The sequence below is a fragment of the Vitis vinifera genome, chromosome 11 (genome assembly GCF_030704535.1).
Source record: "Vitis vinifera cultivar Pinot Noir 40024 chromosome 11, ASM3070453v1".
Taxonomy (NCBI): domain Eukaryota; kingdom Viridiplantae; phylum Streptophyta; class Magnoliopsida; order Vitales; family Vitaceae; genus Vitis; species Vitis vinifera.
The window spans coordinates 1,336,883-1,353,832 of NC_081815.1; the positions used below are offsets into that span (position 1 = coordinate 1,336,883).

The following is a 16,950-nucleotide window of genomic DNA, read 5'->3' on the forward strand; positions in this document are numbered from 1 at the left end:
TCATGGATTGGAAGGTTTCATTATTGACACAAAGCCTTGTCATGAGCAATATGTTTTAACTCATATTAGTGCTTTTCGAACAAAGGTTATTCATCATATCAATCTCGATTACATAAATTGAACTTGACTTGATCGGTTTCTAGTTAGTTGATCGCTTTCCTTGACTCTTGAATCTATCTACAATCATATTATTGATGCACTACTTCATATGAGGTTTAGAGAACACTTGAACGGCTGTTCACTATTGAATCTAAGTTTAGAATACTGCAACTTTACTATTTGTTGCAGTCCACTTGCAAAGGCTCCATGTCAATTGCTAACTACATATTGAAGTTGGGAGGAATTGCACACCTTCTACTATTGGTCAAGTCATATAAATCGATGAGAAGCTTGTCATGTATATCATCAAAGTTTTGAATAGTGAATATGATCTCATTAATTTGACATCTCATAATGAAGTTGTTTCACTAGATGTAGTATAAATTTTGTTGCAAAGTTGAAGATATGTATTGAGCAACAAAGTTATGTTGTTTCTAATGCACAAGAACATTTAGCAATGGTGGCAAAAGTGGTAGAGGTAATGATGGTAGGCCAACTTGCCAGCTCTGTGGCAAGGCTTGACATGTGGTAGCAAAATACTGTCACAAGTTCGGCATTAGCTTTATTAGAAATACAGTTTGAATTGTCATGGTAGGAAGTTCTCGAGGAGGTGGCCAATATCAAGTTCGCATAGCCGCTCTTCCTATATAGTCAATGATCCAAATTGGTAAATAAACAGTGGTGCTACTAATCACATCACTACATGCCTCAACAATCTTACTATCAAGGAGAACTTAACAGGCAAAGAGAAGCCCATTATAAGGAACAAAATATTAACATTGAACATGTTGGTTGTACTTCTTTTGCCTCGCATAACAGTTCCTAATCTTTATATCACAAAAATAGTTATCATGCACCTACCATAATCAAGAACTTGTCGAGTATTTCTAAGTTTACTAATGATAATAATGTTGTTGAATTTTATGTTGATTATATCTATGTGAAGGAATTGGAGACAACCACTCTTGCAAGGCACTCTTGGGAATGGTAAATGGGTTGTATAAGGTAAATGCATCAAGCCCTCACTCAAGATTTTAGTCTCCCTTTGCTTCTCAAAAAATGTTGTTTTGCCATCTCTGTACTAAATTGAATCAACCAGTTCAAACTTTTCAACTTCTATGTTCACAAATAAATGTCTTGGTATTGGTTTGAAACCTTGTCTTCATGACTTCAGGATCACTGAACACTGCTTCATAATAATACATTGAAATTGTGTTTTGAAGACACAACTTCAAGACAATATACTAGAATTGTCATATACACTTGCTTGAAGCTTATTTGGCACAAATGTCATAATTCTGTCAATAGTTTTGAAGTTACCTTAAAGTTATCAAAAATCCTTCAAGCTCTTCCCAATACGTTCATTACACCTTCTAATCCTAATCTATTTTCCGAAAGGTATATATTCAGAACAATCCTTTTAACAAATAAAAATAACCCACCTGCAGAACAACTCTAGCGTTGCATTTACGGTTCTTATACTTTTCCCTAAAGGGTATAGCTTTTCTTGATTCATAATCACACTAACCTGCTTCCAATTGATCATATTCATCTTCTTTCAACACATTGTGCTCTTGTGGCATAAGCGTTACTTGTGGTTAGACAAAGAACAACAATTATTTGAAAGTGGAACAATGAAGAAATGCCAATGTAACTTTAACAAGCAAAAGTTACCCAATTCAACAAAGAAAAAGATGGATTAATTCATGCCAGGAAAGTAGAAACTTGATGATTGGATGGATGGGAAATTCTTCCAACAAGAAAATATATGTAGCTATGGTCAGAATCAGAGTAATATTCCCACAGGCACTGCAGTTGAATAAAGTGCAGGTGAGTAACAAATGGAAAGAATGAAAGCACATTATGGTGGCAGAAAGTTTCCTTTTTTTTTCATCACTCAAAAACAAGCCAATGAGCAGAAGCAGAAATGTTTCTTTTTAAATGAGAACCCTAAAATAACATGACATGCCTTGCTGCTCGTTCAAAGGACATAAATCATACTCCATATAAGCATGCTTACAAAACAGATGCATTTACAAAGGAGGAAAGAAATATAGTGAATGAAACCATCTATCTTTACCTTTTATCTAATGGAATGCATAATTTTAAACCATCTCTGAAAGTAAATACAAGGGCCTCCGTCACAGCATTCATCAACCTCATATAATCTCATGGAAAATCTCTCCACTGACAGCAGTCACCAACCTCTTGAGGTTTCAAGGACCAGGGGTCTGATATCACCATTCCCATAGAAAAGTAACCAATTTGGGTTAATATCCCTGTTCAAATGGATTTAAATTGGACAATCCACTCAGCACAACCTGATAGTTTCGTTTGGGAAGATAACATTGGGGTTCCTTATATGTGGATTCAAAGCTGCCAATTCCTTCCACTTAGCCCCCGTACCATGAACACGAGATGAGATGCTCCATAAGGTTTCACCAGGCTGCACTGTAGTTGTTGCTGGGGAAGTGGATTTACTCACCGCCTTTGACTTCATAAATGGATGCTTATTGTTCTTCCCCATTCCATTTGCAAGCAGCCAACGAGAACCAGACTGTTGCTGAGTTGAGGTACCCCAAAGTTTCTTCTTACCAGGCTCAGTCTTCAGACCAGCAACATGGACTTCAGTAATTTTGAACTGAGGAATGGCTTCCTCCTCAGAAATTTGTTCTTCTTTCTTCTCATCCTTCACATCTTCCTTTGCCACTGACACAGACTCATCATCCTCTTCTTTACTGTTCCCCACCACTGAAACTGTACTGTATATTTTTGGCTTTGGTGGAACAAACACTCTTTCCACCTGAATAAGAGCAAGCATTGGTGTACCAACTGGCTCATAGTTCCGAAGAGGATCACGAAGCTGCACCATTAGGGCCACTGTGAAGTTGTTCCCCAACAAACCACACTTTCTACCTGAACCTCTGCCCCGCCTTCTCTCTCCCTTGGACCCTCCACGAATAAATTCCAAGGAATTCGCATGATGGGCTGCAAGAATTTTTGAAGTTCTCTCACTGATTTGATCTTCATCACCAATTTCACCAGAGTCCAGCCTCATCCATTCATCAAGTGTTAGTGAAAGACCCATTAATCCATCTAAATCATTATCAACATCTTTGATGTCCAACAGTTGCAAACCAGCAGCTCCCTCCAAACCAAGGGAGCCAGTGATGTTCACCCCCTTTCCCTTGAGGGCTGAAATTTCCCCAATAGACTGTGCACTGATGTTCGAAGGTGCATCCTCCTCCACCATGCCAGATTGGATTCTGAGCCCTTCAATTGATAGAGCTTCAATCTTATCCATTGCCAAAGGAGCAAGATCTTCTAGAGATACGTACTCTGAGCCCACATCACTGCCTAAGGAGCTTGAATTTAACTTATTACATCTGGAAACAGATGATTTTCCTGTAACTCTCTTTTGTCCACCAGTTACATCTTGCCCAGCCTCTGATCCAAGCTGTAATAAAGATTGCCTGCATCAAGGAATGCAATTTTAAAATAAAAATACTATTTATCAAAAACACACAAGAAGAAAATATAGTGCTCCAGATCCCAGAGCAAAAGAAATGCTAAACTGAACTCACAAACCTCTCAGGTGCCTCCAAACTGGGCACAGTTTCCCATGCTATTTGTTGCATTGTCCTCCCGGTTATATCTTCCAAAGGCATTAACTTATTTGCCTGAGTAGAAAGCTTTTCAATCCCAACTGAAGCCAAATTCTGTAATATGTCCATTATACCAGAACCCATGTCAGCAGGCACCACAACTGGACTGGAAACCTGCATGATCAAGCTCCCACCACTTTTGGCATTCTTGAAAAGTGAGGGATTCATAGACCGCACAAATCCTCCATTCTTTGTCTGAATGAATGGACCTAAGCCTTCCCCAAGATCAGGCAATTGGAGTGGCTCTTCAAGAGCAGGATTGATTGGGCTTCCAAACCCACCAGAGCTGTTACGTGGAGAACCCTGAAAAGCCTTCTCATTCAAGCCCCACTCACGCATTAAAGCTTCTGTCTCCAAGTCTTCCAAAACTTTCGCTCTTGTGTTGTTCCTCAAGACTTGACTTGGTAACCAATGCTCATCCCCAGGGGCTTGGACCGCCGATGAAAATTTAAAATCCTCAGATAAGTTCCCCAACCCAAATCCAGTTGGAACATCATCAGAAAATTCTCCCAGGTTCCCATCTCCAACATCAAAATCAAACAAAGAACAGCCAGAAGCTAGGGTATCCTTTTCAAATTGTCTCAAGAGACGTTCCCTGGGCGACTCAGGCTCACTTTCAGAGCTCAATCCAAATGGACTATGCTCAATCCCCAGCATATCTAAGAACTCACTTGCCACAGACTCCGTAACATCATCCAAGCTAAGTGCCTTTTTTCCCTTCCTATCTGTTTTATAATTTGATTTAACTTCCATGTGACTCTCATCTTCTTTAAGAAAATCCAATGCTTCCGTCTCCAAATTTGACATGCTATTTAGAACTGAATCTAATTCTTTCATGAGTGACTCTTTTGTGCATAGATCATTCTCTATTGATTCACAATCCTGTATCACAAGCTTATCACTAGAGCTACCATATTCCTCATCCTGGGAATCAAGCTTAGGGTCCTCTTCAAGGACTACATTAATGCCACTGTTGATGTCAACAATATCAAGACTCCCCACAGCAGAAACATTGGAAGCCTTCACAGTATCTTCTTCTGGTCTTACCAGTTCCTTTGACGATAGTTCTATCCCTTGCTCAATTACGGAAAATTCATTATCTTCTCCCTCATTTTCAATATTTTGTTGACTAGAATCAGGCAAAGAATTGGAATTTGGTTTGAGAGCCTCAACAGGTTCAGAGAAATTATCAAGTTCAGGCCTATAATCAACTGAAGCATCCAACTTGCATTCATCTAATTTCTGATATAACAGATTTAAAGAGCTAGAGAGTTCTGACCTTGACATTGGCAAAACCTCATGAAGAATTTTTATGCCTTCCACAGATTGAGAAGAGGCAGGATGTCTCGGAATGAAGCTTTCAGGAAGACTTCCACCACGCTTTATTTTGCTTATATTAGCACCTTGATCAAATTTTGTCACTGATTTCGCAATACTCAAATTATTCTGCTTCAAATTGAAAAGCTCAGGGACATTCTTGTGGGTAGGCGGAATGAAATTATCACGTATCACCACATAGCCAAAACTAACATTCATTGTAGCACCTTTAGCCTTGCCCGCTAGTTTAAAACTAGTTGTCCACTTTCCTGAACTCTTATCATCTTCTAATTCCTCCAGGGTAACTGGAAGCAACTTTGTGAGATCAACCCGATGCTTTCCCAAATCAAGTTCAGGAGCACCAAACACCGATGCATAAAGCAGGAAATGTTTAGCTTCATATTTAGCCGAGTGGTGGGGTCCATTCCTACTACCATAGACTGAGCAAGTATGGTTCAATTTCTCTTCAAATTCAGCGATTCCTCGGGAAACCTTTGCTGGATGAGTCACCAACTCTCCATCCTTCCTCTTCCAGTGCACAGTGAGACTACTATCATTCAAATTCGATGGCAACCCTTCAATCAAATGGACATGGAGAGAAAAACAACAATTGAACCTCCGGTTTCTGATATGGGACAAGGACTTTAAGGCTTTCCAACTCCAAATGGATTTCTTCTCTTTCTGTTCTGGATCTTCTTTGGCATACTTGGGCTTCGATTTGGAATCCATCAAGTGGTTCTTTCCAGCAGATTTGGATCGTGCATTGGAGGCAGAATACAAACCCCTTGGAGGATTTTTGGCCGAATAAAGGGTTTTATTTATTTTCTCCACCTCAAGCAATAACTTTGCATTAGCAGAATCACCATCACTTCTTTTCGCAGCTTCAGCTTTTGAAAACATCATCTCTTCACAAAACCAAAAATCAAATTAAAACAATAATAACAACACTCAAATTAGACACAACCCACAATCCCAATTCACCACATCACTCTAACTCCAAAATTCAATTTCTGCTCCATTTGTTTCCACTAGAAAGTTTTTCCCGAGAAAATAAAACAAATCCCCGTTGTAAAGAGATGATTTCTTCACCCCGAAGCTAAAAGAAAAAAGCAGGATAATTCTCCTCCAGTTTCATTCTAACAATCCCACGAAGGTTAAAAATCATTTTCCCGGAAAATCTTTCCAGGAACTACTGTCCCCGGAAACAAACAAAGCCCAGTGATCCAATTTTCTCCAATTAAAATGCATAAAAATCAAACCCAATTGCACAAACCAGATATCAAACTTAAAACCAGAAAATAAATCTTCGTCCTTACCGGTGACTGAATTAAAACCCCAGACTACTCCACTGAATTCATATCCTGCTTTTGCATAACCCAAATTTCAGATTCAAAATAAAAGCACAGGAGATAGAGGGAAGCAAGAAGAGAAATCGAAAATCTTACATAGGAGAGTTGGGATGCAAGAGCCGCGTATGCCTCGCCGATTCTATGATGATGTTGTCCTCTCTGTCGTCTCTATCTTCTTGTCTCTTTCCAAACCCAAAATTTGAAAAACTATCCCAAAATGCCCCTCCATCTTTGTGGATTTACAACTCTCTCCTGTATTTTTTTTTTTGCCCTTTTTGCTCTATTGACAACCTAACATTTGAGTTTTTCTATATTTGTACCAGTTGACTGAGAAATTTTATTAATTGTGAAAAAATAATTTAAGCTTAAGACTTGTCTTCCTCCTTTCAAAATTGTGGATTAAGGATGTATAAATAAAATTTTAATATAGTCAATGAGGTTACTTGTTTGAAAACCCTAGATTGTGATCCAATTGTACAATTGATTTCCTTCTCAATTTGGTATTACTTAACAATAATGTTTTTTTAATTGATATAAAAGATTTTTGGTTAAAAGTTTTAGAAAATTGTTTTAAGTATAAAAATAAATAAAAATAAAAAATTAAAAAAATAGATGTGGTAATTTTAGTCTTTTTCTTTTTTAATTAATTAGTTAATATGAATAAAATAATCCCTAAATTTGTAAATTTAATCATTCTCGTGTTTTTTTTAAAGAAATAATCAATTTCAGATATAAATATTTTTTGTCATTTCAAGTATGTATATGTAGATTTTAAAAATATATATTATTTTTATAAAAAAAATGAAGATATTTTTATCAAAAAAATGAAATATTAAATTTCAAATTTTGGGTTTTCAAATATCTTTTTAATCAAATAACTTCTTTTTTTTCTATTTTACTTTTTATATGGGGCAAAATAGATGAGAAATGATCTTCGAGGTAAGCAATAACTATAAAATCCTTCTTCTAATGAGTAATGTGATCATCTACAGAGAAGATAGCAAGATATTGGATCCTAAACTATCTTGATGAAGCTCATACACATTAAATACATAAATTTAATATAATATCTAACTATTTACACATATAACGAGATCGATATTATCAACATTATGTCATATAAATGATCAAATTGATTCTAATAACTCAAGGAATAGATCCTTTACAAATAGAACTCAAAATTACAGAAAAAAAAAATACTCTTTCTATTTATTGCCCATTTTTCTAATATTTTTACTAATTTAATTATTAACATATAATATCTAACATCGATTAAGGGAAAAAATTTAGAAATTATGCATGTATTAAACTTTCTTTAATCATATAGATGTATTTTAAAATCATAAAGACTAAATGATTTAGAGCAAATAATACTTACGAGAAGTGAAATTTCTATAAATCATTTATTATGTCACATTAACAAGGAATGAAATCGGTCGTAATAACTTAAAGAGTCAAATTCCTCTTAAAAATATATTAAAATTTATAAGATAAATTGAAAAATTAGCAGATGTTCACAAAAACAGCCATTTGGCAAATTTTTTCACCCATCACCTTTTTTTTTTCTAATTTTGTTTTTAATTAATTACTAAAATGTCTGCAAATATTTTTTTTTTTCACCTTTCTTTTATCTTTGAAAATTTTATAAGAAAAAAAATAGAGGTTAACAATAAAAATCACAATATCATTGAGGTTGAGATTGGGAAGAAGAGGTAATATGAAAAAGGATGTGGCACTATTGGAATTAGAGCAAAATAAACATTTTGTCTTTCATCCAAAACCAAAAGGTTTTTGGTTGAAGACATGTGGAAAGCCTTGCTGTCCTATTGGGTCTTTGCAAATACTTTGCTTGCTTCCCATCAAGATTTGGTAAACCACTACTTTAAGCTTAAGCTCAAGGTGAGAGTGAAGGATCTCAAAGCACCTGCAAAGTTGCAATAAAAGTGAATATTCCTACCTTCTATGACCAAAAGACCCCATCGTTAAAATTAGTTTTTTAATTTATATATATATATAGAGAGAGAGAGAGTAAAAAAAGAGGAAAGAAACTTCAAAGAAAATAAAAATCGAACGTAAACCTTAAAATATTTTATGTGCTCCAAAATAATTTTTTCTTTCGTTGTTAAGAAAATGAAATATTCCATTATATTGAAGGACAGAGGTTAACTAATGCAAATTAATAACTTAGATTTGTGATCATTTATATAATACATGGGCTTGGAATAAGAAGGATAAGTTACAAAAAAATTGTGAACTCTTCATACAAAAATCGATGAATCAAAAGAGATTTGAGTAATTGAAAATTTTAAAAGATGAATTTTATTTTAAAGATACATGTTATAAAAATAGTTTAGTTAATGAAATTTTTTATTTGAATGGGAATTGAGAAAATCCTTGAGATATGTATAAAAAAAAATTATAATATTTCATTTTTTATAATTTTTTGAATTTAAAATCAAGCATTTATATATTGTAATAGACGATTCCATCTTTTGTGACATCTCATATAGGATAGAGGGAAAGTTCTTTATGCTATATAAATATAGACTTTTTTTAACATTATAAACGCGTTTTTAAAGCCGTGAAAGTTCATTTGGGTTCAGAGTGGACAATATCTACACAATTGTAAGTAGATCATTACAAATGGTATCAAAGTCGATTTACGATCTCGGTGTAGGGGTTTGTTTAGCCCCATAAGGGTGTTCGTCTGTTTGGCTCCGCAATCCCGTGGGACACAACGGGGACATTGTGTTTGTATGGGAGGATGTTTGTGACATCTCACATCGAATAAAGGGGAAAGTTCCTAACGTTATATAAGTATAGACTTCTTTATTTTAAAGCTGTGAAAACCCCTATGCACCTAAAAACGGACAATATCTACACGATTGTGATCGGATCATTACAAAGTTTATAATAAAAAAGATGAGTCATAAAGGGGTTGTTCAAATCATGTATATTTGAAATTCCTTGATATTTTTTATTCTTTTCCTATTATCCTTTACTTCCAAAATTGAAATGCAGCCTTGAATATTTGTATTATTAAAAAGGGAAGAAGGAAAATCATTATGTGTAATAAATAGGTTCCAAATGAGATATAAATAAGGTCCCGTTTGGGGAGACAATTATCATCTCAGCAGCCAGCAGCCATGGAGGCTGATGGAGATAAGTCCCATTAGGAGGTTGGTGACTTGGTGGGGTCAAATCCTCTCCATATCCTTCATTTTCATAGGCATCTATCTCATTGTCAATTTCTATGTGTGGATGCCAAAAAATTAGAATCATTCTCTTTTGAGCAAAAAGGAAAGTTTCACCATCACTAATCTATCTTTTTTCTTTTAGTATTAATTATTAATTTTTTAATATATATTTTGAGTGTTAATTATAGAACAAAAGATATCATTTGAAATTTTTTTTTATTTCTTTATATTTAATTATATTCTTGTTTAAGGTCAACAATATATTTAAATAAATAAATAAAATAAAAAAACCCTTCAACAAATATCATTAAATAATAGAATTACACATCGAATTTTGAATGATTCATGCAATTATTTCTCCTGCATGCTTTGTATTATAATTTCAAAGAAGAATAAAGGAAAAGTTAATCATTTCATTAGAAAGGTGACACCAATTTTTTTACTATAAACTAGTCCCAAGGGCTTGTCTCCCTCCCACCTAAAATTTGAAAAAACAAAAAATTTGGATATTCCCTCCCTTGAGAATCACGTGCCCATGTGCCTTCACCCTTTTTAGAGGATTCTTGGAAGCATTGGGTTAGACCTTTTCTTCTTCTTCTTTTTTCTTTTTTCTTTTTTGTGTTTATTTAATAGGTAATTGGGTCAAATCCCAAACCAATTGTGGCCCACCCCAATATTCAAATTGACGAGCCAACTTGTGTTGGTCAGCAGTGATGGGCTCACCTATTTTATGGGGTTAGATTATTCTAAAAACAGCCCATTTAAAATAAAAATTAAAAAATTGTCACACATGTGTTTTTTAAAGTCAAAATATAACTTTTTAGAATAAAAAATAAACTATTGATCAATAGGTCGTATTACAGACTTTAAGGCAGACCTATCCGGTTGGGCCTGAGTTCTGGAATTGACCTGCCAGAATACATAACTCGCCCCAAAATTAGCTGCTGGTGGCATGGCCCGGCCAGGCCCGGCCCAGAATTTTGCCTGCCCCTCAGAAATGGTAGAATGAGGTTGGGCTTGTTCACAGCCATTTGGCCCATGTGTATTGACTCTTGAGTTGATTGTACATGTAGAAATCTGTCTACAATTGGCCCATTTCTAGATTATGATTTCTCGAAATTTTTTTAAATGAATTCATCTTTTTAAGAGATAATTTTGTGTAAATATAAACTTGGTTCTAGGAAGATACCTCCTATTTAATTATTATAGCATGAAATCTCATTTTGCAACTTAATTCTCAATCGAATTCGAAGATTTATTCACTTAGGTGAATTCAAATATTAATTAAAGGAAAATATAAAAATATTGAATTAAATATCAAGTTATCAATCAAACTTCTTATCTCGATTATTTATTGAATGTGTACGACAAAATTAAAATCTATTAAATTATGGTATAAGTAAATATGATCAAAATGTAAAGATATAAACAATCGAGATTCGGGTATAAAGTCATGAAACCTAAAGATATACACATAACATCACATGATTAGTGGTGTATATTCGATATCCATCACAGAAGTACTTTTTGATGTCGTGGTATAACTATTAATCAAAAATTTAAAATGGAACTCTTTTCTTAAGTTAAATGAGTGGAAACATTGAGAATTAAATTGAAAGTGAAAATTTGGTATGAAGTAAATCTGGCAAGGAGTGAAAACATTGAATGGGGGATGTGAAGGCATTTTCAATGAAAAATTGGAAAATGTGAGCTTTGAATTCTCATTGGATTTGTGAAAAAGATGAGCTTAAATGCAAATGTCTTCCTTGGAGAGCGGAAAACATTATCTCTAGAAGCCAATGCGCTTATCTCCTGCCACCTTCTTGGCAGCTCCATCCAGATTCCAGGCAACATTCACTTCATGCCACTCAAGACCCACCCCAACCCAACTCAACCTTTCTTTTTTTACTGCTGAATGAGCATCACAATGAGCTATAAACTCTGAAAAATTTACGATCTGTTTAACATTGATTTTAAAAAATGTTTTTAACTTAAAAAGCGTTTTTAAAAAAAAATATATTTAATAAAATTTAAAATAATGAGACTTTTTTATTAAGGTATCATAAATTTTATTTCATTTTTTACTATTATAAATATAAATATTAACTTATTTTCAAATCATGCTCAATCTTATAGCTGTTCAATTCGATCATGGTGCCACATAGTAAAATTTTATAAAGGAGAAAATCTAACAAAATAATCCAATCTATATTCTATAAAAATCATAAACGAACATCAGTGAGCATCCGTCCATACCTTCACTCACATCATCATCCATCATCCATCATCATCATCATCATCACATTATTGTCATGTCTCATTCTCTTTTCTACATGTACTCCATAAGGGATGGGATAATTTCCACTAAAGAAAAAAGATAAAATAAAAAAATGATGGGCCCATATTCTATTATTGCACCCACTATATTAAAAAATAAAAAATAAATAGATTTTTCAAAAAAAAAAAAAAAAGGAAAAAAGAGGAACTACAGGGCTTGTGCCTAAAGCAAGTCATCCCAAGGCCCAAATTTCATGTAAAGCTTCCTGAAACCATGCAAGCTCACCAACAATCCAACGGCTCATGATCATGCACCAACCATTTGTAACACGGCGTTTGCCACGTGTATGGCTAAGGTAACATCAACTTACGCGAAAAAAAAATTAATAAAAAAAATAATTAAAATAAAAATAAAAAATTCAACTTCTTCGTATAGAAGAAAAACAGAGGCTTTCGTTTTCTCAAAAGCTCGTCTCTGCGACCAAAAACCGTACAAATTAGAACCCACCACCGATTTTCTTCGAGTTTCGCTCTCTGGCATTCGCTTGCTTGCTCTTTCTAGAAACCCATGGCGAGCAACGAGGAGGCTGTGGAGGAGGCAAATGGGGACTCATTTCTGGCGGTGAAGCAGAGATTGAGGGATCGGTCCAAGGTGAGGAGGGTGCTTTTGAGTTTTTATTTTTTGGGGTCGGTGTTGGAGGCATTGTTGGTGGTTTGCTTGAATTGGGTATGTTTGGTTTTGCAGAAAGTGGCTCAGACGAAGGAGATGTTGTCGAAACAAGCTGTTCAGACGAAGGAGATCTTGTCCAAACAGGCCGTTAAGATCGCTAAGCAAGCTGAAGAGCACGAAAGATTCATCAACAAGGCAGGGTTTTTTTTTTTCGCCTTTATTTGTCTGCAGTGGTTGAATTAATGGGTTTCCGGGGTCGGATTGATCCATTACTGTATCGGTGGTCATGTTCTTCTTGTTGTTTTGATTAGTTTTTTCATGTTTGATCATTTGGGTGGGTGACTATTTGGTAGTTTTAATCTTTTATATGCTGCTGTTTCGATTAGTCATTTCAAGTTTGATCATTTGGGTTAGTGAATATATTGTAGTTTTTAGCTTTTGTATGTTGTTTTTGATTAGTTGTTTCATGTTTGGTCATTTGGGTGAGTGTACACATTGGAGCTTTTAGCTTTTATAGTTTTCAGCTTTGAATTTGTTTCTGTTTTTATATCCATCTTAGTTTGTTGATTTGTTTGTTTCCTGTTTGATCATTCGAGTCAGTGAATATTAAAGTATTGAAAGTTAGCTATATGTTGATTTGTTTTTCTTGTTTAGGTAACTCATCTATTGGGGGTTCTCGGGTTCGGTGCATTTTGCTTCCTCTTGGGTGCAAGTGAGTGAAATTCTTTGATTGATAAATCAATTAGAATTAATTCATCTGAAAATTTTATTAATTTGTTTGTTGATTCTTTTTCATACCCAAGGGCCACAAGATATTCCATATGTGTATTGTTTGTTCTACTTCACCTTTGTTCCTCTCCGATGGATCTATTATCGGTTCAAGAAATGGCATTATTATCTTCTGGTAAGCCCTATCATACCCCAACCATCTATTGTTCAGTTTAACACATTTAGTTATTATTATTATTTTTTTTGAAAATACAAAGGGATTTTCTAACTGAGGAAGTGGCGATTTTAGTATTGGAATTTACTTCATATATGGGTAGAACTTGGTTGGAAGTTACTAATTAGTACTTCTGAGATTATGCGACAAGTGGATTTTTTCCTTTAGTTTAATTGTGACTTTCCTTAAAAATGCTAAATTGAGATTTAATTACTAGAGAGACAGTGGATTAGAAAAGGGAATGGTAAGTTGCAGGAAAAAAATATAGGAGAAATAGCCGGCATCCCAATGGTAACTTTGGACCACATCCACATTCATTGTCATGTTTTATTGAGTCAATTCCATGCCACAAGCAAGCAGGAGGAATGCACGATGTAGATAGCTAGTGCAGAAAACTCCTTAATTCTTTATGAAGTTAAATCTTGAGAATGTGAATGATGAAAAAGGATAAGTACTTGGAATAACACTTTATTTTGAGTTCAGGGGAGTTAGGCCAATGCTTCAGTATTTTTCTTATTTTGCTGAACATATTTTCTACATGTGAAACAATTTGCTATTGCAAGCTTGGTAGGAATTTTCTGCAACAGTCGATCACTTAATCACCTTGAATCAATTCTCTTCTGCTCAAAAAGCTTTTTGAATGCTAGAAATTTCAATCACTTAGATGCCAATCTATGTCTCTCTCTTCTCTTTCTTTTTTGTTTTAAGTTCTTCTTAGTTGATCTGAAAGTGAGAAATGACTTCAAGAATGGGATTTTTCATGCATTGCACAGGATTTCTGCTACTATGCCAATACAATTTTCTTGGTCGTGCTTCTTCTATATCCAAAGAATGAAAAACTTTTCATGGTTTGCTTCTCATTTGCAGAGGTAAGCAAATTCTCCTGGGTTTGCACCATTTTGATGGCGTTATGTTCATTATCACCACACTTAACTCTGTTGGATGCTGCTGTAGGGACCATTAGCCTGGGCATTGATTGTTTGGCGTTGTAGCTTGGTGTTCAGTTCTGTTGACAAAATTGTTAGTGTCCTTATACATCTGTTACCTGGTGAGTTGGACCTCCTTCTTGGTTTGGGCATAACTATGAAAGCAAGCTCCTGTCCCATGAAAAAAGTAATTTAATTTATCTATTTCCTACCAACTTTAACTGAACTGATATCAAAATTTTGAACCTTGGTCAACGTGACATCAGTGTCCACATGCCCCTCATAAGTTTGGGCATTAAAGAAGAGTACAAGAATTTGCTAGATACTAAGTGTGTGTCCTTGTCTTATGGAAACTATTCACCAATTGTGAAGTTTTATAAGTTATAATCATGCATGCTCTCCTAGAATATTAGGAGTTAGCATATGCAACGCCTCCTGATTGTCTTGGAGCACTACACAATTGTGTATGTGTTCATCACTTTGCATTTTATTCAGCTTTAGGAACATCTGTTGGTATTTATTATTCAGGAGCCAGTTCTTGGCTGCATATTTTAAAAACTGGTAGGTATGGCCAGCTGGACCCATTGATGGTTTTTATGGTCTGTCTAACCCTCTAATCCATGGTCAAACTAAACTGTTTTAAATTGGAAGAAAGCCACTTGGACAAGTGGTCAAATTGCCAAGTTCCAATTCATGTGATCAGTGAGCAGACTCTAAGAACCAGATGGTTATTTAACAAAATATAATGTGGGCTTTTAGCATCCATCTTCTTTCTTTCTTTATCCACTCCCCAACCTTAAAGAAGTGACCCAGTTTGAAGTTTTGGAATGCAAGGATGACAATCAATTTCTTCTCTCTCTAGTCTTACATTACTTGCATTTTTTTTTTTTCTAATTCTCCATTCTTGTTCTTTTTTACTCATTGATTCTCGTGATTTATAATTTTTCCTAATTTACCTTTTTCAGTTATTGCTAGGCAGCAAACGCCAAAGATTCATACATCTGTTAAAATTTTCTTATGCATTTTTTTCTGACGAGCTTTTATTAGGAACAAAATCAGTTTTACATATTCTTAGGAACATTTAAGCTTGAATTGTTTTGTTTGATAAATTTAGACTGATTAGCATACTATTAATTATTAATAGTTATCAACCTCATCATGATGTCCAAGTTTGATTTTCGTCAGCCAACCAGTTAAACCAGTGAATAGTTTCTAAAACATTGTTTTATGGCTTTGCAGGGTCCTGTTGTTCTTTTTATATATTGTGTTGTTGCTTGTACATGTATTAGCGGTTGTCAAAAAAGAACTGAATTGCATTTATCATTGACATTAAAAATCCAGACTTCCACTTAGTTATTTTAAAATAAATTGGTCAGTGAAACCCTTAGGCAGTTAATTTTCCTCATACATAGAAGTGTGCAAATTATGGTTGAATCATAACATTTTTGGGGACTCCATTGGTGAGTTATCACCTTAATACAGGAACTTAAGGTGCTGATTTTTTTTTTCAGGGATTGTCTTCTTTACTATTCGATGGTGGAATCCCACGACCTTTGAAGCCATGCATCCTGAGGGAACTGCCCACAGAGCTTCATGGCCTTATGTGGAAAACAAATCCTACCTGTGGACATGGCTGTTTGTGGTTCCCTTAGCAGCTTACACACTCTGGCAAGTTCTCTATTTTCTCATTGTTAATGTCCTACGCAGACAGAGGCTGTTGAGAGATCCCGAAGTCATGACTTCCTACAGGTTGTCTTCTTTTCTCATTTCAATCACTCACAAAACTAGAAGGCCCAGGATTATTTTGTGATTTGAATTCCAACTTGGACGACTTTATGGTTTGACAGGGAGCTCTCCAAAAAAGCCCAGAAGGCAAACAATATATGGTGGCGTCTAAGTGGTCTGCTTGGGGATCAGAATCGACTGTTGATGTATATCTTGTTCCAAGGTGTATTCACTGTAGCAACAACAGCACTCACAGTCCCCATCTTCTTGTCATATGAAATGCATGTAGTTTTCCAAATACTTAAGGTCTCTGCAACTGTATGGAATGGAGGAAGCTTTCTGCTAGAAGTGATGCCAAGGCAGGTGATTCTTAAGGAAAAGAAGAAATCAGAGACGCAGCCAGTCCAAACACTACTGGTTCCATCTGCAGAGACGAATCAGCCTGATCAACCGCCACTAGTTGATTATTTGAAGGAGAATGGTAGTCAGCAAGATCAATCCTCACTTGTCGAAACCTCAGAGGAGATGAACAGCTCTGCTGAGCCACATCCTTCGTAGCAGCTGCATACAAAATAACATCAATATCTGTGTAGAACTGTGTGTTGTGCCCCATGAGAGGGAACTTTGTTAGCTCATCTAAGCTGTAGTTCTCTGAACTTCGTTTTACAAATCAATCATAGTGTTCTGTTTATTTAGATGGGATTTACACCCAGTTTCAATAGAAAGGAAGTGTAAGAGAACTTATTTTCATTTTTATTTTTTTAATCTTTTAATGTACGATT

At 35.1% G+C, this 16,950-nt stretch overlaps 2 protein-coding genes across 3 annotated transcripts; one reads left to right on the forward strand and one right to left on the reverse strand.

The window, feature by feature from the left end:
• Positions 1–1,966: 1,966 nt before the first annotated feature.
• LOC100249046 (protein PLASTID MOVEMENT IMPAIRED 1-RELATED 1) lies at positions 1,967–6,609 on the reverse strand. Of its 2 annotated transcripts, XM_010657853.2 has the most exons (4): positions 6,527–6,609; positions 6,398–6,442; positions 3,688–5,986; positions 1,967–3,572 (listed from the first exon to the last, which is right to left on the reverse strand). In XM_010657853.2, the coding sequence occupies exons 3-4, from the start codon at positions 5,982–5,984 to the stop codon at positions 2,411–2,413; spliced, it is 3,459 nt and encodes a 1,152-aa protein (XP_010656155.1). In that variant the 5' UTR covers positions 5,985–5,986; positions 6,398–6,442; positions 6,527–6,609; the 3' UTR covers positions 1,967–2,410. The 2 variants fall into 2 exon arrangements, with proteins under 2 accessions (XP_010656155.1, XP_002279012.1); XM_002278976.4 differs by having other exon boundaries at positions 6,398–6,577.
• A 5,715-nt stretch (positions 6,610–12,324) lies between these two features.
• LOC100262878 (glycerophosphocholine acyltransferase 1) lies at positions 12,325–16,863 on the forward strand. The gene is made up of 8 exons (XM_002280543.4): positions 12,325–12,556; positions 12,650–12,769; positions 13,229–13,286; positions 13,378–13,478; positions 14,291–14,386; positions 14,472–14,565; positions 15,955–16,192; positions 16,291–16,863. The coding sequence occupies exons 1-8, from the start codon at positions 12,473–12,475 to the stop codon at positions 16,724–16,726; spliced, it is 1,227 nt and encodes a 408-aa protein (XP_002280579.1). The 5' UTR covers positions 12,325–12,472; the 3' UTR covers positions 16,727–16,863.
• Positions 16,864–16,950: the final 87 nt, after the last annotated feature.